This window comes from Pseudophryne corroboree, chromosome 7 (assembly GCF_028390025.1).
Source record: "Pseudophryne corroboree isolate aPseCor3 chromosome 7, aPseCor3.hap2, whole genome shotgun sequence".
NCBI classification, from domain to species: Eukaryota; Metazoa; Chordata; class Amphibia; order Anura; family Myobatrachidae; genus Pseudophryne; species Pseudophryne corroboree.
Window position 1 is genome coordinate 17853258 of NC_086450.1, and position 26797 is coordinate 17880054.

The following is a 26797-nucleotide window of genomic DNA, read 5'->3' on the forward strand; positions in this document are numbered from 1 at the left end:
GAGCCCACTTGGTGCATCCAGCTCTGGCCGGGCACAGATTCTAACTGAGGTCTGGAGGAGGGGCATAGAGGGAGGAGCCAGTGCACACCAGATAGTACCTAAACTTTCTTTTAGCGTGCCCAGTCTCCTGCGGAGCCCGTCTATTCCCCATGGTCCTTACGGAGTTCCCAGCATCCATTAGGACGTCAGAGAAAAACAAGGGATTTTTGGTAGTCACTGAAATCCATTTCTCCAAGTCCATCTGGTATACACCGCTACCATGAGCGTGGACCAAATGGGGCTTCCCGCCTAGCCCTGACCGTTTGTGAGCAACGAAGGAAATAAAATGAAAGATGGCTGCCTTCTTGCCGGAGGGACCTGTTGCCAAGAGGCTCGGAACCAGTTATTCATGGCCTTCAAGACTTAAACGGATGCTGTGTTATCGCAGTTCTACACATGCACAAACGGACTACAGCGTGGGGATTCAACCTGCGGCCTACAGCTGCTGTGGAACTACACATCCCAGCATGCCCTTCCAGTTTTGCTATTAAGGTATGCTGGGGTGTGTAGTTCCACAACAGCCGAAGGATGAAGACTCATGGACTACAGCCACAGTTATGACGGAGCATTGGCCGATGCTGGATCTTAGCTGTCTAGAAAGAAACGCAGTCGAGACGCGTTGGACAACACACCGGTAATCCAAACAAGCGATGACCGGACTAGTGAGGGGACACGAATAAGATCCAGCGTATGGCCGCACACACCATCTTCTCTACAGCTGCATTCATTCATAGCGGGGCCCCCATCAGTTACTGAGAGCCAGACGGGGGGAAGCCATATCTATCACCACCCATCTAAAAGACATTCTTCCAGACATGAACGGTTACGTATCGGAGGTGATGCTCCGCGGCATTTCCCCATCATACCCAATCCCCTCACCCACATGACCCCTTACCTGACCGCTCCCATTCCATATCGTGTATCGATAGTAGGGATGGACATCGACCATCAATGATCCCTAATCATCAATGGTTTAAGGCCGATGTTGAATGGTTTTGCCATCGATGGGAGAGATCCAGATGGTTACCCCCCCATCGATGGCTTTGCATAAATGAATATTTTGTTTTTTGTTGCAAGGTGTAGGGACACGGAGCTTAGCTCCACCCCTGACACCCACGAAGCCCCACCCCCGGGCTGTGATTGGCCCGCGGGTCATTCCCTGTCATAACAGGGATTACCATCGAAGAGTGAAACCATCCATGGTCACCCATAGCATAGTTCGTGACCATCAATGGTCACTCACAGTTTCGCCATCGATGGCGAACACACCGTTGGCCATTCATAAATCGATAGGGTGGCCAAACTGTATTCTCGCATTACATTCTAATACATTTAATAAACCTATGGTTTTGGTTCCCATTTACCATATCACAACCACAATTTCTGTCCAAATAGATCACTATATTTATGTATTGAATCTCACACAGTCTATCCCCGAGGTCATATGAACACCCACAGGTGATCGCCGAGTTTCACGTCATCTAATGACTTACTGCGGGAGGCTGTTACCTGCGGAACGCAGCTGCCCCCGGTACATCCACCACCGGCAGCGCCCCTACACACTACAATGCGATTTTTAAGGGTTTGCAATTAAAATCTGGAAACAGTAATGAGTGTTTGAATTTCAGAGTCTGCATCGTTATCTGTTCGTCAATGAAACATACTTAATGTTTTTGTCTTGATTTTTGCAGCAAGGGTTGTTTGCAGCTTTACGCTCTTTAATGTTCCGTTGAGTTTCTCCCGCATCCGTTCCTTAACGGTCTGCAGAGTGGAGAGGGGGGCGCTAGACGTAAAATCCATTTTAGCGGAGCCGCATACATTCAGGCTGCAGATAAAGAAACGCACAATTAGAAAAATAAGATTTTACTCACCGGTAAATCTATTTCTCGTAGTCCGTAGTGGATGCTGGGAACTCCGTAAGGACCATGGGGAATAGCGGCTCCGCAGGAGACTGGGCACAACTAAAGAAAGCTTTAGGACTACCTGGTGTGCACTGGCTCATCCCTCTATGACCCTCCTCCAGACCTCAGTTAGGATACTGTGCCCGGAAGAGCTGACACAATAAGGAAAGGATTTCGAATCCCGGGTAAGACTCATACCAGCCACACCAATCACACCGTATAACTCGTGATACTACACCCAGTTAACAGTATGAAATATAACTGAGCCTCTCAACAGATGGCTCAACAATAACCCTTTAGTTAAACAATAACTATATACAAGTATTGCAGACAATCCGCACTTGGGATGGGCGCCCAGCATCCACTATGGACTACGAGAAATAGATTTACCGGTGAGTAAAATCTTATTTTCTCTGACGTCCTAGTGGATGCTGGGAACTCCGTAAGGACCATGGGGATTATACCAAAGCTCCCAAACGGGCGGGAAAGTGCGGATGACTCTGCAGCACCGAATGAGCGAACTCTAGGTCCTCCTCAGCCAGGGTATCAAACTTGTAGAATTTAGCAAATGTGTTTGACCCCGACCAAGTAGCTGCTCGGCAAAGTTGTAAAGCCGAGACCCCTCGGGCAGCCGCCCAAGAAGAGCCCACCTTCCTCGTGGAATGGGCTTTGACTGATTTAGGATGCGCAGTCCAGCCGCAGAATGTGCAAGTTGAATCGTGCTACAGATCCAGCGACCAATAATCTGCTTTGAAGCAGGCGCACCCAACTTGTTGGGCGCATGCAGGATAAATAGCGAGTCAGTCTTTCTGACTCCAGCTGTCCTGGAAACATAGATTTTTAGGGCCCGGACTACGTCCAGCAACTTGGAGTCCTCCAAGTCACGAGTAGCCGCAGGCACCACAATAGGCTGGTTCAAATGAAACGCTGAAACCACCTTTGGGAGAAATTGGGGACGAGTCCTCAATTCCGCCCTATCCATATGGAAAATCAGATAAGGGCTTTTACAAGACAAAGCCGCCAATTCTGACACACGCCTGGCCGAAGCCAAGGCCAACAGCATGACCACTTTCCACGTGAGATATTTTAGTTCCACGGTTTTAAGTGGTTCAAATCAATGCGACTTTAGGAAATCCAACACCACGTTGAGATCCCAAGGTGCCACTGGGGGCACAAAAGGGGGCTGAATATGCAGCACTCCCTTAACAAATGTCTGAACTTCAGGTAGTGAAGCCAGTTCTTTTTGGAAGAAAATCGATAGAGCCGAAATCTGGACATTAATGGAACCCAATTTTAGGCCCATAGTCACCCCTGACTGTAGGAAGTGCAGAAATCGACCTAGCTGAAATTCCTCCGTTGGGGCCTTCCTGGCCTCACACCACGCAACATATTTTCGCCATATGCGGTGATAATGGTTTGCGGTCACTTCTTTCCTAGCTTTAATAAGCGTAGGGATAACTTCCTCCGGAATGCCCTTTTCCTTCAGGATCCGGCGTTCAACCGCCATGCCGGCAAACGCAGCCGCGGTAAGTCTTGGAACAGACAGGGCCCCTGCTGCAGCAGGTCCTGTCTGAGCGGCAGAGGCCATGGGTCCTCTGAGATCATTTCTTGAAGTTCTGGGTACCAAGCTCTTCTTGGCCAATCCGGAACAATGAGTATAGTTCTTACTCCTCTCCTTCTTATTAGTCTCAGTACCTTGGGTATGAGAGGCAGAGGAGGGAACACCTACACCGACCGGTACACCCACGGTGTTACCAGAGCGTCCACAGCTATCGCCTGAGGGTCCCTTGACCTGGCGCAATATCTTTTTAGCTTTTTGTTGAGGCGGGACGCCATCATGTCCACCTGTGGCCTTTCCCACCGGTGTACAATCATTTGGAAGACTTCTGGATGAAGTCCCCACTCTCCCGGGTGGAGGTCGTGTCTGCTGAGAAAGTCTGCTTCCCAGTTGTCCACTCCGGGAATGAACACTGCTGACAGTGCTAACACATAATTTTCCGCCCATCGGAGAATCCTTGTGGCTTCTGCCATTGCCATCCTGCTTCTTCTGCCGCCCTGTCGGTTTACATGGGCGACCGCCGTGATGTTGTCTGACTGGATCAGCACCGGCTGGTGTTGAAGCAGGGGTCTTGCCTGACTTAGGGCATTGTAAATGGCCATTAGTTCCAGAATATTTATGTGTAGGGAAGTCTCCTGACTTGTCCATAGTCCCTGGAAGTTTCTTCCCTGTGTGACTGCCCCCCAACCTCGAAGGCTGGCATCCGTGGTCACCAGGACCCAGTCCTGTATGCCGAATCTGCGGCCCTCTAGAAGAGGAGCACTCTGCAGCCACCACAACAGCGACACCCTGGTCCTTGGAGACAGGGTTATCAGCCGATGCATCTGAAGATGCGATCCGGACGACTTGTCCAACAGATCCCACTGAAAGATCCTTGCATGGAACCTTCCGAATGGAATTGCTTCGTAAGAAGCCACCATCTTTCCCAGGACTCGCGTGCAGTGGTGCACCGACACCTGTTTTGGTTTTAGGAGGTCTCTGACTAGAGATGACAACTCCTTGGCCTTCTCCTCCGGGAGAAATACTTTTTTCTGTTCTGTGTCCAGAACCATCCCCAGGAACAGTAGACGCGTTGTAGGAACCAGCTGCGACTTTGGAATATTCAGGATCCAGCCGTGCTGTTGTAGCACTTACCGAGCTAGTGCTACACCGATCAACAACTGTTCCCTGTACCTCGCCTTTATAAGGAGATCGTCCAAGTACGGGAAAATTAAAACTCCCTTTCTCCGAAGGAGTATCATCATTTCGGCCATTACCTTGATAAATACCCTCGGTGCCGTGGACAGACCAAACGGCAACGTCTGGAATTGGTAATGACAGTCCTGTACCCCAAATCTGAGGTACTCCTGGTGAGGAGGGTAAATGGGGACATGCAGGTAAGCATCCTTGATGTCCAGTGATACCATGGAATCCCCCTCGTCCAGGCTTGCAATCACCGCCCTGAGCGATTCTATCTTGAACTTGAACCTTCTTATATAAAAGTGTTCAAGGATTTTAAATTTAAAATGGGTCTCACCGAACCGTCCGGTTTCGGTACCACAAACCTTGTGGAATAGTAACCCCGTCCTTGTTGAAGAAGGGGTACCTTGATTATCACCTGCTGAGAATACAGCTTGTGAATCACCTCCAGCACTGCCTCCCTGTCCGGGGGAGCTGTCGGCAAGGCAGATTTGAGGAAACGGCGAGGGGGAGACGTCTCGAATTCCAGCTTGTACCCCTGAGATACTACTTGTAGAATCCAGGGATCCACCCGTGAGCGAGCCCACTGGTCGCTGAAGTTCTTGAGACGGGCCCCCACCGTACCTGGCTCCGCCTGTGGAGCCCCAGCGTCATGCGGTGGACTTAGAGGAAGCGGGGGAGGACTTTTGTTCCTGGGAACTGGCTGTATGTTGCAGCTTTTTCCCTCTACCTCTGCCTCTGGGCAGAAAGGACGCGCCTCTAACCCGCTTGCCTTTCTGGGGCCGAAAGGACTGTACCTGATAATACGGTGCTTTCTTTGGCTGTGAGGGAACATGGGGTAAAAATGCTGACTTCCCAGCTGTCGCTGTGGAAACGAGATCCGAGAGACCATCCCCAAACAACTCCTCACCCTTGTAAGGCAATACTTCCATGTGCCTTTTAGAATCTGCATCTCCTGTCCACTGCCGAGTCCACAATCCTCTCCTGGCAGAAATGGACATTGTGTTTATTTTAGATGCCAGCCGGCAAATATCCCTCTGTGCATCTCTCATGTACAAGACAGCGTCTTTAATATGCTCTACGGTTAGCAATATAGTGTCTCTGTCTAGGGTATCAGTGTTTTCCGACAGGGAATCTGACCACGCAGCTGCAGCACTGCACATCCATGCTGAAGCAATAGGCGGTCTCAGTATAATACCTGAGTGTGTATATACAGACTTCAGGATAGCCTCCTGCTTTCTATCTGCAGGCTCCTTTAGGGCGGCCGTGTCCGGAGACGGTAGTGCCACCTTTTTTGACAGACGTGTGAGCGCTTTATCCACCCTAGGGGATGTCTCCCAACGTGACCTGTCCTCTGGCTGGAAAGGGTACGCCATTAGTAACTTTTTAGAAATTACCAGTTTCTTATCGGGGGAAGCCCACGCTTCTTCACACACTTCATGTAATTCATCAGATGGGGGAAAAACCACTGGCAGTTTTTTCTCCCCAAACATAATACCCTTTTTTGTGGTACCTGGGGTAACATCAGAAATATGCAACACATTTTTCATTGCCGTAATCATGTAACGGGTGGCTCTATTGGAATGAACACTAGTCTCATCATCGTCGACACTGGAGTCAGTATCCGTGTCGACATCTGTGTCTGCCATCTGAGGTAGCGGGCGTTTTAGAGCCCCTGATGGCTTTAGAGACGTCTGGGCAGGCACAGGCTGAGAAGCCGGCTGTCCCACATCTGCTATGTCGTCAAACCTTTTATGTAAGGAGTCGACACTGTTGCGTAATTCCTTCCACATAACCATCCACTCAGGTGTCGACCCCGCAGGGGGTGACATCACATTTATCGGCACCTGCTCCGCCTCCACATAAGCCTCCTCATCAAACATGTCGACACAGCCGTACCGACACACCACACACACACACAGGGAATGCTCTGACTGAGGACAGGACCCCACAAAGCCCTTTGGGGAGACAGAGAGAGAGTATGCCAGCACACACCAACAGCGCTATATAACACAGGGATTAACACTATAACTGAGTGATTTTTCCCAATAGCTGCTTGTATACACAATATTGCGCCTAAATTTAGTGCCCCCCCTCTCTTTTTTACCCTATGTAGTCTGGAAACTGCAGGGTAGAGCCTGGGAGCGATCCTTCCAGCGGAGCTGTGAGGGAAAATGGCGCCAGTGTGCTGAGGGAGATAGCCCCGCCCCTTTTTCGACGGACTTCTCCCGCTTTTTTCTATGTATATCTGGCAGGGGTATTTTACACATATATAGTCTCTATGACTATATTATGTGTTATTTGCCAGCCAAGGTACTCAATATTGCAGCCCAGGGCGCCCCCCCCCCCCAGCGCCCTGCACCCATCAGTGACCGGAGTGTGAGGTGTGCATGGGAAGCAATGGCGCACAGCTGCAGTGCTGTGCGCTACCTTGATGAAGACCAAAGTCTTCTGCCGCCGATTTCCAGGACCCTCTTCTTGCTTCTGGCACTGTAAGGGGGACGGCGGCGCGGCTCCGGGACCAGACGACCGAGGCTGGGCCTGTGTTCGATCCCTCTGGAGCTAATGGTGTCCAGTAGCCTAGAAGCCCAAGCTAGCTGCAAGCAGGTAGGTTCGCTTCTTCTCCCCTTAGTCCCTCGTAGCAGTGAGTCTGTTGCCAGCAGATCTCACTGAAAATAAAAAACCTAAAATAAACTTTCTTTTTCTAAGAGCTCAGGAGAGCCCCTAGTGTGCATCCAGCTCAGCCGGGCACAAAATTCTAACTGAGGTCTGGAGGAGGGTCCTAGAGGGAGGAGCCAGTGCACACCAGGTAGCCCTAAAGCTTTCTTTAGTTGTGCCCAGTCTCCTGCGGAGACGCTATTCCCCATGGTCCTTACGGAGTTCCCAGCATCCACTAGGACGTCAGAGAAAAGTCACTAATTAATCACCGTATATAAACAAATAACGATTTTTACCACATTTAGCATATGTATACAATCACTTTACACGCTGCATACAATTAATTTCATTATTGGATAACGTATACCCTACTGTATACCACAAGGATGTTAGCTACTGAATAATGAGAAAGGTCACAGGTCTCCAATAGGTATCTCAGTGCTGAGATGCAGACCAGAGTGTGCTCGAAGCACCAGAGCAGAGGCGACACCCCAGCCAGGAAAGGAGGAACTGCACAAGTTGTGACAGGTGCAGGGTGCTAGTATGAACGCTATTACCATCTGCAGTAAAAATAAAATACTGTCTCAATCGTGCCGGGCGTCAAGATGCTCAGTGCCTGAGGGGCACAGCTATGTGCCTGAGGGGCACAGCTATGTGGTCAGGGCACAGCTATGTGGTCAGGGCACAAGTACATATATAGTATAGTATGAAATACAGCTCAAGATGTAGAGACTGCGCCACTTGTTTTCTTAAATAGGATGAAAATCCCACCACACTCCTCTCATTATACATCACTTAAAGTGGAAGAGCATCGACGCTGGATCATCGCCAAATAATAAGAATTTACTTACCGATAATTCTATTTCTCGTAGTCCGTAGTGGATGCTGGGGACTCCGTAAGGACCATGGGGAATAGCGGCTCCGCAGGAGACTGGGCACATCTAAAGAAAGCTTTAGGACTATCTGGTGTGCACTGGCTCCTCCCCCTATGACCCTCCTCCAAGCCTCAGTTAGGATACTGTGCCCGGACGAGCGTACACAATAAGGAAGGATTTTGAATCCCGGGTAAGACTCATACCAGCCACACCAATCACACTGTACAACTTGTGATCTGAACCCAGTTAACAGCATGATAACAGAGGAGCCTCTAGAAAAGATGGCTCACTACAGCAATAACCCGATTTTTTGGTAACAATAACTATGTACCAGTATTGCAGACAATCCGCACTTGGGATGGGCGCCCAGCATCCACTACGGACTACGAGAAATAGAATTATCGGTAAGTAAATTCTTATTTTCTCTAACGTCCTAAGTGGATGCTGGGGACTCCGTAAGGACCATGGGGATTATACCAAAGCTCCCAAACGGGCGGGAGAGTGCGGATGACTCTGCAGCACCAAATGAGAGAACTCCAGGTCCTCCTCAGCCAGGGTATCAATTTTTTAGAATTTACAAACGTATTTGCTCCTGACCAAGTAGCTGCTCGGCAAAGTTGTAAAGCCGAGACCCCTCGGGCAGCCGCCCAAGATGAGCCCACCTTCCTTGTGGAGTGGGCATTTACAGATTTTTGGCTGTGGCAGGCCTGCCACAGAATGTGCAAGCTGAATTGTACTACAAATCCAACGAGCAATAGTCTGCTTAGAAGCAGGAGCACCCAGCTTGTTGGGTGCATACAGGATAACAGCGAGTCAGATTTCCTGACTCCAGCCGTCCTGGAAACATATATTTTCAGGGCCCTGACAACGTCTAGCAACTTGGAGTCCTCCAAGTCCCTAGTAGCCGCAGGCACCACAATAGGTTGGTTCAGGTGAAACGCTGAAACCACCTTAGGGAGAAACTGAGGACGAGTCCTCAATTCCGCCCTGTCCGAATGGAAAATCAGAAAAGGACTTTTACAGGATAAAGCCGCCAATTCTGACACGCGCCTGGCCCAGGCCAGGGCCAACAGCATGACTACTTTCCATGTGAGATATTTTAACTCCACAGATTTAAGTGGTTCAAACCAATGTGACTTTTGGAACCCAAAAACTACATTGAGATCCCAAAGTGCCACTGGAGGCACAAAAGGAGGCTGTATATGCAGTACCCCTTTTACAAACGTCTGAACTTCAGGGACTGAAGCTAGTTCTTTTTGGAAGAAAACTGACAGGGCCGAAATTTGAACCTTAATGGACCCCAATTACAGGCCCATAGACACTCCTGTTTGCAGGAAATGTAGGAATCGACCCAGTTGAATTTCCTCAGTCGGGCCTTACTGGCCTCGCACCACGCAACATATTGTCGCCAAATGCGGTGATAATGTTTTGCGGTTACATCCTTCCTGGCTTTGATCAGGATAGGGATGACTTCATCCGGAATGCCTTTTTTTTCTTCAGGATCCGGCGTTCAACCGCCCTGCTGTCAAACGCAGCGGCGGTAAGTCTTGGAACAGACAGGGTCCTTGCTGGAGCAGGTCCCTTCTTAGAGGTAGAGGCCACGGATCCTCCGTGAGCATCTCTTGAAGTTCCGGTTACCAAGTCCTTCTTGGACAATCCGGAGCCACAAATATAGTGCTTACTCTTCTCCATCTTATCAATCTCAGTACCTTGGGTATGAGAGGCAGAGGAGGGAACACATACACTGACTGGTACACCCACGGTGTTACCAGAGCGTCTACAGCTATTGCCTGTTGGTCCCTTGACCTGGCGCAATACCTGTCGAGTTTTTCCCAACGGTTTATAATTATGTGGAAGACTTCTGGGTGAAGTCCCCACTCTCCCGGGTGGAGGTCGTGCTGAGGAAGTCTGCTTCCCAGTTGTCCACTCCCGGAATGAATACTGCTGACAGTGCTATCACATGATTTTCCGCCCCGCGAAGAATCCTTGCAGCTTCTGCCATTGCCCTCCTGCTTCTTGTGCCACCCTGTCTGTTTACGTGGGTGACTGCCGTGATGTTGTCCGACTGGATCAACACCGGCTGACCTTGAAGCAGAGGTCTTGCTAAGCTTAGAGCATTGTAAATGTCCATTAGCTTCAGGATATTTATGTGAAGTGATATCTCCAGGCTTGACCATAAGCCCTGGATATTCCTTCCCTGTGTGACTGCTCCCCAGCCTCGCAGGCTAGAATCCGTGGTCACCAGGACCCGGTCCTGAATGCCGAATCTGAGGCCCTCTAGAAGATGAGCACTCTGCAACCACCACAGGAGGGACACCCTTGTCCTTGGTGACAGGGTTATCCGCTGATGCATCTGAAGATGCGACCCGGACCATTTGTCCAGCAGGTCCCACTGGAAAGTTCTTGCGTGGAATCTGCCGAATGGGATTGCTTGGTAGGAAGCCACCATTTTACCCAGAACCCTTGTGCATTGATGCACTGAGACTTGGCTCGGTTTTAGGAGGTTCCTGACTAGCTCGGATAACTCCCTGGCTTTCTCCTCCGGGAGAAAAACCTTTTTCTGGACTGTGTCCAGGATCATCCCTAGGAACAGAAGACAAATCGTCGGAACCAGCTGCGATTTTGGAATATTGAGAATCCAATCGTGCTGCCGCAACACTACCTGAGATAGTGCTACACTGACCTCCAACTGTTCCCTGGATCTTACCCTTATCAGGGAAACGTCCAAGTAAGGGATAACTAAAATTCCCTTCCTTCGAAGGAATATCATCATTTCGGCCATTACCTTGGTAAAGACCCTGGGTGCCGTGGACCATCCATACGGCAGCGTCTGAACTGATAGTGACAGTTCTGTACCATAAACCTGAGGTACCCTTGGTGAGAAGAGTAAATTTTGACATGAAGGTAAGCATCCTTGATGTCCCGAGACATCATGTAGTCCCCTTCTTCCAGGTTCGCAATCACTGCTCTGAGTGACTCAATCTTGAATTTGAACCTCTGTATGTAAGTGTTCAAAGATTTTAGATTTAGAATCGGTCTCACCGAGCCGTCCGGCTTCGGTACCACAACAGTGTGGAATAATACCCCGTTCCCTGTTGCAGGAGGGGTACCTTGATTATCACCTGCTGGGAATACAGCTTGTGAATGGCTTCCAAAACTGTCTCCCTGTCAGAAGGAGACATCGGTAAAGCCGACTTTAGGAAACGGCGAGGGGGAGACGTCTCGAATTCTAATTTGTACCCCTGAGATATCACCTGAAGGATCCAGGGGTCTACTTGCGAGTGAGCCCACTGCGCGCTGAAATTCATTGAGACGGGCCCCCCACCGTGCCTGATTCTGCTTGTAAAGCCCCAGCGTCATACTGAGGGCTTGGCAGAGGCGGGAGAGGGTTTCTGTTCCTGGGAACTGGCTGATTTCTGCAGCCTTTTTCCTCTCCCTCTGTCACGGGGCAGAAATGAGGAATCTTTTGCCCGCTTGTCCACATCCATGCTGAAGACAGAGACAGAGAGAGAGTATGCCAGCACACACCAACAGCGCTATATAACACAGGGATTAACACTATAACTGAGTGATTTTTCCCAATAGCTGCTTGTATACACAATATTGCGCCTAAATTTAGTGCCCCCCCTCTCTTTTTTACCCTATGTAGTCTGGAAACTGCAGGGTAGAGCCTGGGAGCGATCCTTCCAGCGGAGCTGTGAGGGAAAATGGCGCCAGTGTGCTGAGGGAGATAGCCCCGCCCCTTTTTCGACGGACTTCTCCCGCTTTTTTCTATGTATATCTGGCAGGGGTATTTTACACATATATAGTCTCTATGACTATATTATGTGTTATTTGCCAGCCAAGGTACTCAATATTGCAGCCCAGGGCGCCCCCCCCCCCCCAGCGCCCTGCACCCATCAGTGACCGGAGTGTGAGGTGTGCATGGGAAGCAATGGCGCACAGCTGCAGTGCTGTGCGCTACCTTGATGAAGACCAAAGTCTTCTGCCGCCGATTTCCAGGACCCTCTTCTTGCTTCTGGCACTGTAAGGGGGACGGCGGCGCGGCTCCGGGACCAGACGACCGAGGCTGGGCCTGTGTTCGATCCCTCTGGAGCTAATGGTGTCCAGTAGCCTAGAAGCCCAAGCTAGCTGCAAGCAGGTAGGTTCGCTTCTTCTCCCCTTAGTCCCTCGTAGCAGTGAGTCTGTTGCCAGCAGATCTCACTGAAAATAAAAAACCTAAAATAAACTTTCTTTTTCTAAGAGCTCAGGAGAGCCCCTAGTGTGCATCCAGCTCAGCCGGGCACAAAATTCTAACTGAGGTCTGGAGGAGGGTCCTAGAGGGAGGAGCCAGTGCACACCAGGTAGCCCTAAAGCTTTCTTTAGTTGTGCCCAGTCTCCTGCGGAGACGCTATTCCCCATGGTCCTTACGGAGTTCCCAGCATCCACTAGGACGTCAGAGAAAAGTCACTAATTAATCACCGTATATAAACAAATAACGATTTTTACCACATTTAGCATATGTATACAATCACTTTACACGCTGCATACAATTAATTTCATTATTGGATAACGTATACCCTACTGTATACCACAAGGATGTTAGCTACTGAATAATGAGAAAGGTCACAGGTCTCCAATAGGTATCTCAGTGCTGAGATGCAGACCAGAGTGTGCTCGAAGCACCAGAGCAGAGGCGACACCCCAGCCAGGAAAGGAGGAACTGCACAAGTTGTGACAGGTGCAGGGTGCTAGTATGAACGCTATTACCATCTGCAGTAAAAATAAAATACTGTCTCAATCGTGCCGGGCGTCAAGATGCTCAGTGCCTGAGGGGCACAGCTATGTGCCTGAGGGGCACAGCTATGTGGTCAGGGCACAGCTATGTGGTCAGGGCACAAGTACATATATAGTATAGTATGAAATACAGCTCAAGATGTAGAGACTGCGCCACTTGTTTTCTTAAATAGGATGAAAATCCCACCACACTCCTCTCATTATACATCACTTAAAGTGGAAGAGCATCGACGCTGGATCATCGCCAAATAATAAGAATTTACTTACCGATAATTCTATTTCTCGTAGTCCGTAGTGGATGCTGGGGACTCCGTAAGGACCATGGGGAATAGCGGCTCCGCAGGAGACTGGGCACATCTAAAGAAAGCTTTAGGACTATCTGGTGTGCACTGGCTCCTCCCCCTATGACCCTCCTCCAAGCCTCAGTTAGGATACTGTGCCCGGACGAGCGTACACAATAAGGAAGGATTTTGAATCCCGGGTAAGACTCATACCAGCCACACCAATCACACTGTACAACTTGTGATCTGAACCCAGTTAACAGCATGATAACAGAGGAGCCTCTAGAAAAGATGGCTCACTACAGCAATAACCCGATTTTTTGGTAACAATAACTATGTACCAGTATTGCAGACAATCCGCACTTGGGATGGGCGCCCAGCATCCACTACGGACTACGAGAAATAGAATTATCGGTAAGTAAATTCTTATTTTCTCTAACGTCCTAAGTGGATGCTGGGGACTCCGTAAGGACCATGGGGATTATACCAAAGCTCCCAAACGGGCGGGAGAGTGCGGATGACTCTGCAGCACCAAATGAGAGAACTCCAGGTCCTCCTCAGCCAGGGTATCAATTTTTTAGAATTTACAAACGTATTTGCTCCTGACCAAGTAGCTGCTCGGCAAAGTTGTAAAGCCGAGACCCCTCGGGCAGCCGCCCAAGATGAGCCCACCTTCCTTGTGGAGTGGGCATTTACAGATTTTTGGCTGTGGCAGGCCTGCCACAGAATGTGCAAGCTGAATTGTACTACAAATCCAACGAGCAATAGTCTGCTTAGAAGCAGGAGCACCCAGCTTGTTGGGTGCATACAGGATAACAGCGAGTCAGATTTCCTGACTCCAGCCGTCCTGGAAACATATATTTTCAGGGCCCTGACAACGTCTAGCAACTTGGAGTCCTCCAAGTCCCTAGTAGCCGCAGGCACCACAATAGGTTGGTTCAGGTGAAACGCTGAAACCACCTTAGGGAGAAACTGAGGACGAGTCCTCAATTCCGCCCTGTCCGAATGGAAAATCAGAAAAGGACTTTTACAGGATAAAGCCGCCAATTCTGACACGCGCCTGGCCCAGGCCAGGGCCAACAGCATGACTACTTTCCATGTGAGATATTTTAACTCCACAGATTTAAGTGGTTCAAACCAATGTGACTTTTGGAACCCAAAAACTACATTGAGATCCCAAAGTGCCACTGGAGGCACAAAAGGAGGCTGTATATGCAGTACCCCTTTTACAAACGTCTGAACTTCAGGGACTGAAGCTAGTTCTTTTTGGAAGAAAACTGACAGGGCCGAAATTTGAACCTTAATGGACCCCAATTACAGGCCCATAGACACTCCTGTTTGCAGGAAATGTAGGAATCGACCCAGTTGAATTTCCTCAGTCGGGCCTTACTGGCCTCGCACCACGCAACATATTGTCGCCAAATGCGGTGATAATGTTTTGCGGTTACATCCTTCCTGGCTTTGATCAGGATAGGGATGACTTCATCCGGAATGCCTTTTTTTTCTTCAGGATCCGGCGTTCAACCGCCCTGCTGTCAAACGCAGCGGCGGTAAGTCTTGGAACAGACAGGGTCCTTGCTGGAGCAGGTCCCTTCTTAGAGGTAGAGGCCACGGATCCTCCGTGAGCATCTCTTGAAGTTCCGGTTACCAAGTCCTTCTTGGACAATCCGGAGCCACAAATATAGTGCTTACTCTTCTCCATCTTATCAATCTCAGTACCTTGGGTATGAGAGGCAGAGGAGGGAACACATACACTGACTGGTACACCCACGGTGTTACCAGAGCGTCTACAGCTATTGCCTGTTGGTCCCTTGACCTGGCGCAATACCTGTCGAGTTTTTCCCAACGGTTTATAATTATGTGGAAGACTTCTGGGTGAAGTCCCCACTCTCCCGGGTGGAGGTCGTGCTGAGGAAGTCTGCTTCCCAGTTGTCCACTCCCGGAATGAATACTGCTGACAGTGCTATCACATGATTTTCCGCCCCGCGAAGAATCCTTGCAGCTTCTGCCATTGCCCTCCTGCTTCTTGTGCCACCCTGTCTGTTTACGTGGGTGACTGCCGTGATGTTGTCCGACTGGATCAACACCGGCTGACCTTGAAGCAGAGGTCTTGCTAAGCTTAGAGCATTGTAAATGTCCATTAGCTTCAGGATATTTATGTGAAGTGATATCTCCAGGCTTGACCATAAGCCCTGGATATTCCTTCCCTGTGTGACTGCTCCCCAGCCTCGCAGGCTAGAATCCGTGGTCACCAGGACCCGGTCCTGAATGCCGAATCTGAGGCCCTCTAGAAGATGAGCACTCTGCAACCACCACAGGAGGGACACCCTTGTCCTTGGTGACAGGGTTATCCGCTGATGCATCTGAAGATGCGACCCGGACCATTTGTCCAGCAGGTCCCACTGGAAAGTTCTTGCGTGGAATCTGCCGAATGGGATTGCTTGGTAGGAAGCCACCATTTTACCCAGAACCCTTGTGCATTGATGCACTGAGACTTGGCTCGGTTTTAGGAGGTTCCTGACTAGCTCGGATAACTCCCTGGCTTTCTCCTCCGGGAGAAAAACCTTTTTCTGGACTGTGTCCAGGATCATCCCTAGGAACAGAAGACAAATCGTCGGAACCAGCTGCGATTTTGGAATATTGAGAATCCAATCGTGCTGCCGCAACACTACCTGAGATAGTGCTACACTGACCTCCAACTGTTCCCTGGATCTTACCCTTATCAGGGAAACGTCCAAGTAAGGGATAACTAAAATTCCCTTCCTTCGAAGGAATATCATCATTTCGGCCATTACCTTGGTAAAGACCCTGGGTGCCGTGGACCATCCATACGGCAGCGTCTGAACTGATAGTGACAGTTCTGTACCATAAACCTGAGGTACCCTTGGTGAGAAGAGTAAATTTTGACATGAAGGTAAGCATCCTTGATGTCCCGAGACATCATGTAGTCCCCTTCTTCCAGGTTCGCAATCACTGCTCTGAGTGACTCAATCTTGAATTTGAACCTCTGTATGTAAGTGTTCAAAGATTTTAGATTTAGAATCGGTCTCACCGAGCCGTCCGGCTTCGGTACCACAACAGTGTGGAATAATACCCCGTTCCCTGTTGCAGGAGGGGTACCTTGATTATCACCTGCTGGGAATACAGCTTGTGAATGGCTTCCAAAACTGTCTCCCTGTCAGAAGGAGACATCGGTAAAGCCGACTTTAGGAAACGGCGAGGGGGAGACGTCTCGAATTCTAATTTGTACCCCTGAGATATCACCTGAAGGATCCAGGGGTCTACTTGCGAGTGAGCCCACTGCGCGCTGAAATTCATTGAGACGGGCCCCCCACCGTGCCTGATTCTGCTTGTAAAGCCCCAGCGTCATACTGAGGGCTTGGCAGAGGCGGGAGAGGGTTTCTGTTCCTGGGAACTGGCTGATTTCTGCAGCCTTTTTCCTCTCCCTCTGTCACGGGGCAGAAATGAGGAATCTTTTGCCCGCTTGTCCACATCCATGCTGAAGACAGAGACAGAGAGAGAGTATGCCAGCACACACCAACAGCGCTATATAACACAGGGATTAACACTATAACTGAGTGATTTTTCCCAATAGCTGCTTGTATACACAATATTGCGCCTAAATTTAGTGCCCCCCCTCTCTTTTTTACCCTATGTAGTCTGGAAACTGCAGGGTAGAGCCTGGGAGCGATCCTTCCAGCGGAGCTGTGAGGGAAAATGGCGCCAGTGTGCTGAGGGAGATAGCCCCGCCCCTTTTTCGACGGACTTCTCCCGCTTTTTTCTATGTATATCTGGCAGGGGTATTTTACACATATATAGTCTCTATGACTATATTATGTGTTATTTGCCAGCCAAGGTACTCAATATTGCAGCCCAGGGCGCCCCCCCCCCCCAGCGCCCTGCACCCATCAGTGACCGGAGTGTGAGGTGTGCATGGGAAGCAATGGCGCACAGCTGCAGTGCTGTGCGCTACCTTGATGAAGACCAAAGTCTTCTGCCGCCGATTTCCAGGACCCTCTTCTTGCTTCTGGCACTGTAAGGGGGACGGCGGCGCGGCTCCGGGACCAGACGACCGAGGCTGGGCCTGTGTTCGATCCCTCTGGAGCTAATGGTGTCCAGTAGCCTAGAAGCCCAAGCTAGCTGCAAGCAGGTAGGTTCGCTTCTTCTCCCCTTAGTCCCTCGTAGCAGTGAGTCTGTTGCCAGCAGATCTCACTGAAAATAAAAAACCTAAAATAAACTTTCTTTTTCTAAGAGCTCAGGAGAGCCCCTAGTGTGCATCCAGCTCAGCCGGGCACAAAATTCTAACTGAGGTCTGGAGGAGGGTCCTAGAGGGAGGAGCCAGTGCACACCAGGTAGCCCTAAAGCTTTCTTTAGTTGTGCCCAGTCTCCTGCGGAGACGCTATTCCCCATGGTCCTTACGGAGTTCCCAGCATCCACTAGGACGTCAGAGAAAAGTCACTAATTAATCACCGTATATAAACAAATAACGATTTTTACCACATTTAGCATATGTATACAATCACTTTACACGCTGCATACAATTAATTTCATTATTGGATAACGTATACCCTACTGTATACCACAAGGATGTTAGCTACTGAATAATGAGAAAGGTCACAGGTCTCCAATAGGTATCTCAGTGCTGAGATGCAGACCAGAGTGTGCTCGAAGCACCAGAGCAGAGGCGACACCCCAGCCAGGAAAGGAGGAACTGCACAAGTTGTGACAGGTGCAGGGTGCTAGTATGAACGCTATTACCATCTGCAGTAAAAATAAAATACTGTCTCAATCGTGCCGGGCGTCAAGATGCTCAGTGCCTGAGGGGCACAGCTATGTGCCTGAGGGGCACAGCTATGTGGTCAGGGCACAGCTATGTGGTCAGGGCACAAGTACATATATAGTATAGTATGAAATACAGCTCAAGATGTAGAGACTGCGCCACTTGTTTTCTTAAATAGGATGAAAATCCCACCACACTCCTCTCATTATACATCACTTAAAGTGGAAGAGCATCGACGCTGGATCATCGCCAAATAATAAGAATTTACTTACCGATAATTCTATTTCTCGTAGTCCGTAGTGGATGCTGGGGACTCCGTAAGGACCATGGGGAATAGCGGCTCCGCAGGAGACTGGGCACATCTAAAGAAAGCTTTAGGACTATCTGGTGTGCACTGGCTCCTCCCCCTATGACCCTCCTCCAAGCCTCAGTTAGGATACTGTGCCCGGACGAGCGTACACAATAAGGAAGGATTTTGAATCCCGGGTAAGACTCATACCAGCCACACCAATCACACTGTACAACTTGTGATCTGAACCCAGTTAACAGCATGATAACAGAGGAGCCTCTAGAAAAGATGGCTCACTACAGCAATAACCCGATTTTTTGGTAACAATAACTATGTACCAGTATTGCAGACAATCCGCACTTGGGATGGGCGCCCAGCATCCACTACGGACTACGAGAAATAGAATTATCGGTAAGTAAATTCTTATTTTCTCTAACGTCCTAAGTGGATGCTGGGGACTCCGTAAGGACCATGGGGATTATACCAAAGCTCCCAAACGGGCGGGAGAGTGCGGATGACTCTGCAGCACCAAATGAGAGAACTCCAGGTCCTCCTCAGCCAGGGTATCAATTTTTTAGAATTTACAAACGTATTTGCTCCTGACCAAGTAGCTGCTCGGCAAAGTTGTAAAGCCGAGACCCCTCGGGCAGCCGCCCAAGATGAGCCCACCTTCCTTGTGGAGTGGGCATTTACAGATTTTTGGCTGTGGCAGGCCTGCCACAGAATGTGCAAGCTGAATTGTACTACAAATCCAACGAGCAATAGTCTGCTTAGAAGCAGGAGCACCCAGCTTGTTGGGTGCATACAGGATAACAGCGAGTCAGATTTCCTGACTCCAGCCGTCCTGGAAACATATATTTTCAGGGCCCTGACAACGTCTAGCAACTTGGAGTCCTCCAAGTCCCTAGTAGCCGCAGGCACCACAATAGGTTGGTTCAGGTGAAACGCTGAAACCACCTTAGGGAGAAACTGAGGACGAGTCCTCAATTCCGCCCTGTCCGAATGGAAAATCAGAAAAGGACTTTTACAGGATAAAGCCGCCAATTCTGACACGCGCCTGGCCCAGGCCAGGGCCAACAGCATGACTACTTTCCATGTGAGATATTTTAACTCCACAGATTTAAGTGGTTCAAACCAATGTGACTTTTGGAACCCAAAAACTACATTGAGATCCCAAAGTGCCACTGGAGGCACAAAAGGAGGCTGTATATGCAGTACCCCTTTTACAAACGTCTGAACTTCAGGGACTGAAGCTAGTTCTTTTTGGAAGAAAACTGACAGGGCCGAAATTTGAACCTTAATGGACCCCAATTACAGGCCCATAGACACTCCTGTTTGCAGGAAATGTAGGAATCGACCCAGTTGAATTTCCTCAGTCGGGCCTTACTGGCCTCGCACCACGCAACATATTGTCGCCAAATGCGGTGATAATGTTTTGCGGTTACATCCTTCCTGGCTTTGATCAGGATAGGGATGACTTCATCCGGAATGCCTTTTTTTTCTTCAGGATCCGGCGTTCAACCGCCCTGCTGTCAAACGCAGCGGCGGTAAGTCTTGGAACAGACAGGGTCCTTGCTGGAGCAGGTCCCTTCTTAGAGGTAGAGGCCACGGATCCTCCGTGAGCATCTCTTGAAGTTCCGGTTACCAAGTCCTTCTTGGACAATCCGGAGCCACAAATATAGTGCTTACTCTTCTCCATCTTATCAATCTCAGTACCTTGGGTATGAGAGGCAGAGGAGGGAACACATACACTGACTGGTACACCCACGGTGTTACCAGAGCGTCTACAGCTATTGCCTGTTGGTCCCTTGACCTGGCGCAATACCTGTCGAGTTTTTCCCAACGGTTTATAATTATGTGGAAGACTTCTGGGTGAAGTCCCCACTCTCCCGGGTGGAGGTCGTGCTGAGGAAGTCTGCTTCCCAGTTGTCCACTCCCGGAATGAATACTGCTGACAGTGCTATCACATGATTTTCCGCCCCGCGAAGAATCCTTGCAGCTTCTGCCATTGCCCTCCTGCTTCTTGTGCCACCCTGTCTGTTTACGTGGGTGACTGCCGTGATGTTGTCCGACTGGATCAACACCGGCTGACCTTGAAGCAGAGGTCTTGCTAAGCTTAGAGCATTGTAAATGTCCATTAGCTTCAGGATATTTATGTGAAGTGATATCTCCAGGCTTGACCATAAGCCCTGGATATTCCTTCCCTGTGTGACTGCTCCCCAGCCTCGCAGGCTAGAATCCGTGGTCACCAGGACCCGGTCCTGAATGCCGAATCTGAGGCCCTCTAGAAGATGAGCACTCTGCAACCACCACAGGAGGGACACCCTTGTCCTTGGTGACAGGGTTATCCGCTGATGCATCTGAAGATGCGACCCGGACCATTTGTCCAGCAGGTCCCACTGGAAAGTTCTTGCGTGGAATCTGCCGAATGGGATTGCTTGGTAGGAAGCCACCATTTTACCCAGAACCCTTGTGCATTGATGCACTGAGACTTGGCTCGGTTTTAGGAGGTTCCTGACTAGCTCGGATAACTCCCTGGCTTTCTCCTCCGGGAGAAACACCTTTTTCTGGACTGTGTCCAGGATCATCCCTAGGAACAGAAGACAAATCGTCGGAACCAGCTGCGATTTTGGAATATTGAGAATCCAATCGTGCTGCCGCAACACTACCTGAGATAGTGCTACACTGACCTCCAACTGTTCCCTGGATCTTACCCTTATCAGGGAAACGTCCAAGTAAGGGATAACTAAAATTCCCTTCCTTCGAAGGAATATCATCATTTCGGCCATTACCTTGGTAAAGACCCTGGGTGCCGTGGACCATCCATACGGCAGCGTCTGAACTGATAGTGACAGTTCTGTACCATAAACCTGAGGTACCCTTGGTGAGAAGAGTAAATTTTGACATGAAGGTAAGCATCCTTGATGTCCCGAGACATCATGTAGTCCCCTTCTTCCAGGTTCGCAATCACTGCTCTGAGTGACTCAATCTTGAATTTGAACCTCTGTATGTAAGTGTTCAAATATTTTAGATTTAGAATCGGTCTCACCGAGCCGTCCGGCTTCGGTACCACAACAGTGTGGAATAATACCCCGTTCCCTGTTGCAGGAGGGGTACCTTGATTATCACCTGCTGGGAATACAGCTTGTGAATGGCTTCCAAAACTGTCTCCCTGTCAGAAGGAGACATCGGTAAAGCCGACTTTAGGAAACGGCGAGGGGGAGACGTCTCGAATTCTAATTTGTACCCCTGAGATATCACCTGAAGGATCCAGGGGTCTACTTGCGAGTGAGCCCACTGCGCGCTGAAATTCATTGAGACGGGCCCCCCACCGTGCCTGATTCTGCTTGTAAAGCCCCAGCGTCATACTGAGGGCTTGGCAGAGGCGGGAGAGGGTTTCTGTTCCTGGGAACTGGCTGATTTCTGCAGCCTTTTTCCTCTCCCTCTGTCACGGGGCAGAAATGAGGAATCTTTTGCCCGCTTGTCCACGAAAAGACTGCGCCTGATAATACGGCGTCTTCTTATGTTGAAAGGCGACCTGGGGTACAAACGTGGATTTCCCAGCTGTTGCCGTGGCCACCAGGTCTGAAAGACCGACCCCAAATAACTCCTCCCTTTAATAAGGCAATACTTCCAAATGCCGTTTAGAATACGCATCACCTGACCACTGACGTGTCCATAACCCTCTACTGGTAGAAATGGACAACGCACTTAGACTTGATGCCAGTCGGCAAATATTCCGCTGTGCATCACGCATATATAGAAATGCATCTTTTAAATGCTCTATAGGCAAAAATATACTGTCCCTATCTAGGGTATCAATATTTTCAGTCAGGGAATCCGACCACGCCAACCCAGCACTGCACATCCAGGCTGAGGCGATTGCTGGTCGCAGTATAACACCAGTATGTGTGTAAATACATTTTAGGATACCCTCCTGCTTTCTATCCGCAGGATCCTTAAGGGCGGCCATCTCAGGAGAGGGTAGAGCCCTTACAAGCGTGTGAGCGCTTTATCCCCCCTAGGGGGTGTTTCCCAACGCACCCTAACCTCTGGCGGGAAAGGATATAATGCCAATAACATTTTAGAAATTATCAGCTGTTATCGGGGGAAAACCACGCATCATCACACACCTCATTTAATTTCTAAGATTCAGGAAAACTACAGGTAGTTTTTCCTCACCGAACATAATACCCCTTTTTGGTGGTACTCGTATTATCAGAAATGTGTAAAACATTTTTCATTGCCTCAATCATGTAACGTGTGGCCCTACTGGAAGTCACATTTGTCTCTTCACCGTCGACACTGGAGTCAGTATCCGTGTCGGCGTCTATATCTGCCATCTGAGGTAACGGGCGCTTTTGAGCCCCTGACGGCCTATGAGACGTCTGGACAGGCACAAGCTGAGTAGCCGGCTGTCTCATGTCAACCACTGTCTTTTATACAGAGCTGACACTGTCACGTATTCCTTCCAACAGTTCATCCACTCAGGTGTCGACCCCCTAGGGGGTGACATCACTATTACAGGCAATCTGCTCCGTCTCCACATCATTTTTCTCCTCATACATGTCAACACAAACGTACCGACATACAGCACACACACAGGGAATGCTCTGATAGAGGACAGGACCCCACTAGCCCTTTGGGGAGACAGAGGGAGAGTTTGCCAGAACACACCAGAGCGCTATATATATATATATACAGGGATAACCTTATATAAGTGTTTTTCCCATTATAGCTGCTGTATCTTTAATACTGCGCCTAATTTGTGCCCCCCTCTCTTTTTTAACCCTTTCTGTAGTGTAGTGACTGCAGGGGAGAGACAGGGAGCTTCCCTCCAACGGAGCTGTGAGGGAAAATGGCGCCAGTGTGCTGAGGAGATAGGCTCCGCCCCCTTATCGGCGGCCTTATCTCCCGTTTTTTTTTTGTATTTTGGCAGGGGTTAAATGCATCCATATAGCCCAGGAGCTATATGTGATGCATTCTTTTGCCATCCAAGGTGTTTATTATTGCGTCTCAGGGCGCTCCCCCCCAGCGCCCTGCACCCTCAGTGACCGGAGTGTGAAGTGTGCTGAGAGCAATGGCGCACAGCTGCAGTGCTGTGCGCTACCTTGTTGAAGACAGGACGTCTTCTGCCGCCGATTTTCCGGACCTCTTCTGCCTTCTGGCTCTGTAAGGGGGCCGGCGGCGCGGCTCTGGGACCCATCCAGGCTGGGCCTGTGATCGTCCCTCTGGAGCTAATGTCCAGTAGCCTAAGAAGCCCAATCCACTCTGCACGCAGGTGAGTTCGCTTCTTCTCCCCTTAGTCCCTCGATGCAGTGAGCCTGTTGCCAGCAGGTCTCACTGAAAATAAAAAACCTAAACTAAAACTTTCACTAAGAAGCTCAGGAGAGCCCCTAGTGTGCACCCTTCTCGTTCGGGCACAGAGATCTAACTGAGGCTTGGAGGAGGGTCATAGGGGGAGGAGCCAGTGCACACCAGATAGTCCTAAAGCTTTCTTTAGATGTGCCCAGTCTCCTGCGGAGCCGCTATTCCCCATGGCCCTTACGGAGTCCCCAGCATCCACTTAGGACGTTAGAGAAATAGGAAAAGGCCGGATCCACGCTAAGGCCGGGTAGGGAAGCAGTCAGGATCCTGACACTACACAATGCCAACACCGGCATCCAGAACGGGTGCTTTTTAAATCAGCGTGACCCCGGCGTCGGCAATTGGAATGCCAGGATCTCATACTGATCCCGCCGGGAACACACCAGAGCGATGTGTACCCACTACCCAGACAATATAGCGGCCAACATATCGTATCCGGCGTACACATCAGAACGATGTAATGAAGTACGGAACGCTCCCTCGTTCCGTGCTTCACCACACTGCGCGGCGCCACATGCAGTATCATCCGGTTGGCCATGAAGCACGGCCAACCGGATGATACCGCATGCCAAGCGCCGGAGGGCGCAGATTGGCCGTACGCACTGAACGACCCGGACGATGTGCCGTTCTGATCCGCCCAGAAATTACATATTGGGCCCACATTACTATAGTGTTTCCAGCTTAAATATACATTCGCTCTACGGGGTACGCCCTAGCGACGTAAGTGCGGCTATACGACGCACTTACCACAGAGCTGCGTACAGAAAAATACATGGGTCTTGGGCGCACCCTCTCTTCAACTTCGCTAGGAATTACATAGGACCGCTTTGCGGCTGGCCTCCCGGCTGCCTGCCGGAAGAATCCGCTGCCCCCCCCCCAACTGCTCGCGATAGGCGCCATATTCTAAATGTAATAACTATGGTCTCTGGAAGAGACAACGGTAGAATATGAACTTTATTGGATATTGCCACTCTCACCATGGCCCATATACGTGTGGAGTTCATAGGTTCCCTCATGTAAAGCGTTGCGTAATATCGGAGCGCAATTGATAAAAATAGGGGTGCCCACGCCATTGCAACGGCAGCTCGCCCCCTAAACAAACCCCAGATCCACAATAATACCTGTAGGCTGAGGTGCAGAACATGGGGTATAGTACAAGTTTATGCTATATCCCAGGTCCCATGGGTTAGGTAGGTGTACCCCATGTTCAGGAAGCAGGGGGGCTGCCATCAGGTGCCAGTGCCCCCTCCCATACACAGCCCTAGCAGGCATCTGTACCCCATAGGAGAATAGGGACAGCACCTATATACTGTACATAGCATGATATAGGCCCCCACACCACGTGACACAGGTTACATACAGGGCCCTCCTCCTCCCCCCGGGGCCCGGGTCCCCTCCATACCTCTCCCGCAGCCCATACAGCAGCCGCCGTTGCCGTTACTTCCGGCTCCAGCACAAATTCAAATCTCGAGCACAGCAAAGCCGCCGACGGCGCATGCGCAATAACTGCTCCGAGCGGCACCAAATCAGGGCTCTGGGCGTGGTTTCCCTCACAGCTAACGGCGCGGCCGGCGTCTCGGCCAGTAACAGCCTGAGCCGCCATGTTTGTTATGGGCAAAAAAAACAAAAAACGTCCAGAAGGAGCGCGACTGCGGGCACAACACTGGATAGGGCTATAATATAATTATCCATAGTTTGTTCTGTTTAAAGATTTTTTGCCTTATTCAGAAAAAATATGATTCAGACTCCGCTTTAATTCGTCGTTCTTGTTTCCTAATGACCGCTGCACTTTCAACCCGTCTAAGGCTCTAAGCTGCTTTGTGTAAATCATGGTTAATGTATGATATAAACTAACTAAAAATGTTGTACTGTTACAAATGAAAAATTGCTTCATGAAATAAAAATGACCCAAAAAGTTCACTGACGCAGCTGGTGACGCAGATAACGCTCTGACAGAGACATGGGGTATAAATATATTGTGGTTTTTTTTTTGTTTTTTTTACTGAATTGCTGTGATATAGGGGGAAAAAAAGTATATATAGCGACTCAACAATCATTTAACATGTATTACTCAGGATAAAAGTGACAGGCTGCTAGTGGGCAGTATGTAGCTGAGTTATGCTTATTGGAAACTGATTCTAAATGGGGGTATACCAGTTACTGCCAATGTGACGCAGGGGCACTGCCGCTATAAAGTAATATTTGTGCAAATCGCCACAGCATACCTCCCAACTGTCCCGATTTTTGCGGGACAGTCACGTTTTTTGGGGGGACTGTCCTGCTGTCCCACCTGCGGGCCGCAGTGTCCCGCGGTGGAGTTGGGAGGGGGGGCAGTTAGGAGGCTCCTGTCACTCAGCGGAGAATAGCCGCTGTGTGCATGCGCAAAGCGTCTATTCAGTGGAGACAAGGGGAGACTGGGCATGCAAGCAGCTCACATAGCGCTGGGCACGCCCCCTCAGTGACAAAAATGGGGCCGTGACTTGCCATCGCGGGCCCTCCCACGTGGCCATGCCCCCTTTATCATAGGCATTTTTTAAAGTCGGATTGACATTGTCGAAAACGTGACAAAAACCTGTCAGATTTGGCCGCAAATCCGTCAAAACATGTGGATCCGCGGCTAATCCACCAATCTACATGTTTTCCGACAAGTCGCTAAAACGTCAGCCACATTGGATAGGTCAAATCATGATTTGACCTACAAAAGTCAGAAACTGACGTCTTTCCGACTAGATGGCACTTCTGACTTCAATTCAATAGACCCAATAGTCATGAGACGTGCAAATAAATTCTCTTCATCCTGCTCCAACAGAGTCAACATCCACTGAGAAAGTTCACATCGAGTTTGCTCGTGAAGTGGGGTCAGCAAGCGGGGAACCCATCGTGATGACACTTTAGACGTGTGCAGTTGCTCATGTGTAATCTACTACACACTTCCATAACTAAGACCAACTTCTTTCATGATTACCTCAATGGTTAGTCCTTTTCGGACTGGTGTGCGCGCAGGTGTCCCTCTCCCTGGATTTAAAATGTTGGGAGGTATGCCACAGGACTCTGGAGAGCTGCAGAATTGTGACTTTACTAGCTGCAAGTCATA

The 26797-nt window shown here is 49.8% G+C and overlaps 2 protein-coding genes across 3 annotated transcripts in view; one reads left to right on the plus strand and one right to left on the minus strand.

Moving 5' to 3' along the window:
- SGO2 (shugoshin 2) overlaps nucleotides 1-25216 on the minus strand; it is a 149066-nt gene extending 123850 nt beyond the window's left edge. The window contains exons 1-2 of one of the 2 annotated variants that reach the window (XM_063932715.1): nucleotides 25106-25213; nucleotides 1704-1864 (exon numbers count right to left, since the gene is read on the minus strand). In XM_063932715.1, the coding sequence (XP_063788785.1) occupies nucleotides 1704-1839 (136 nt within the window). In that variant the 5' untranslated portion in view covers nucleotides 1840-1864; nucleotides 25106-25213. Of the gene's footprint in view, nucleotides 1-1703; nucleotides 1865-25105 lie in introns of both variants that reach the window. The other variant, XM_063932716.1, reaches the window with a different exon arrangement.
- The window catches only part of C7H2orf80 (chromosome 7 C2orf80 homolog), a 175278-nt gene that overhangs the window by 54135 nt on the left and 94346 nt on the right, over nucleotides 1-26797 (plus strand). The gene's annotated exons all lie outside the window — the stretch shown is intronic.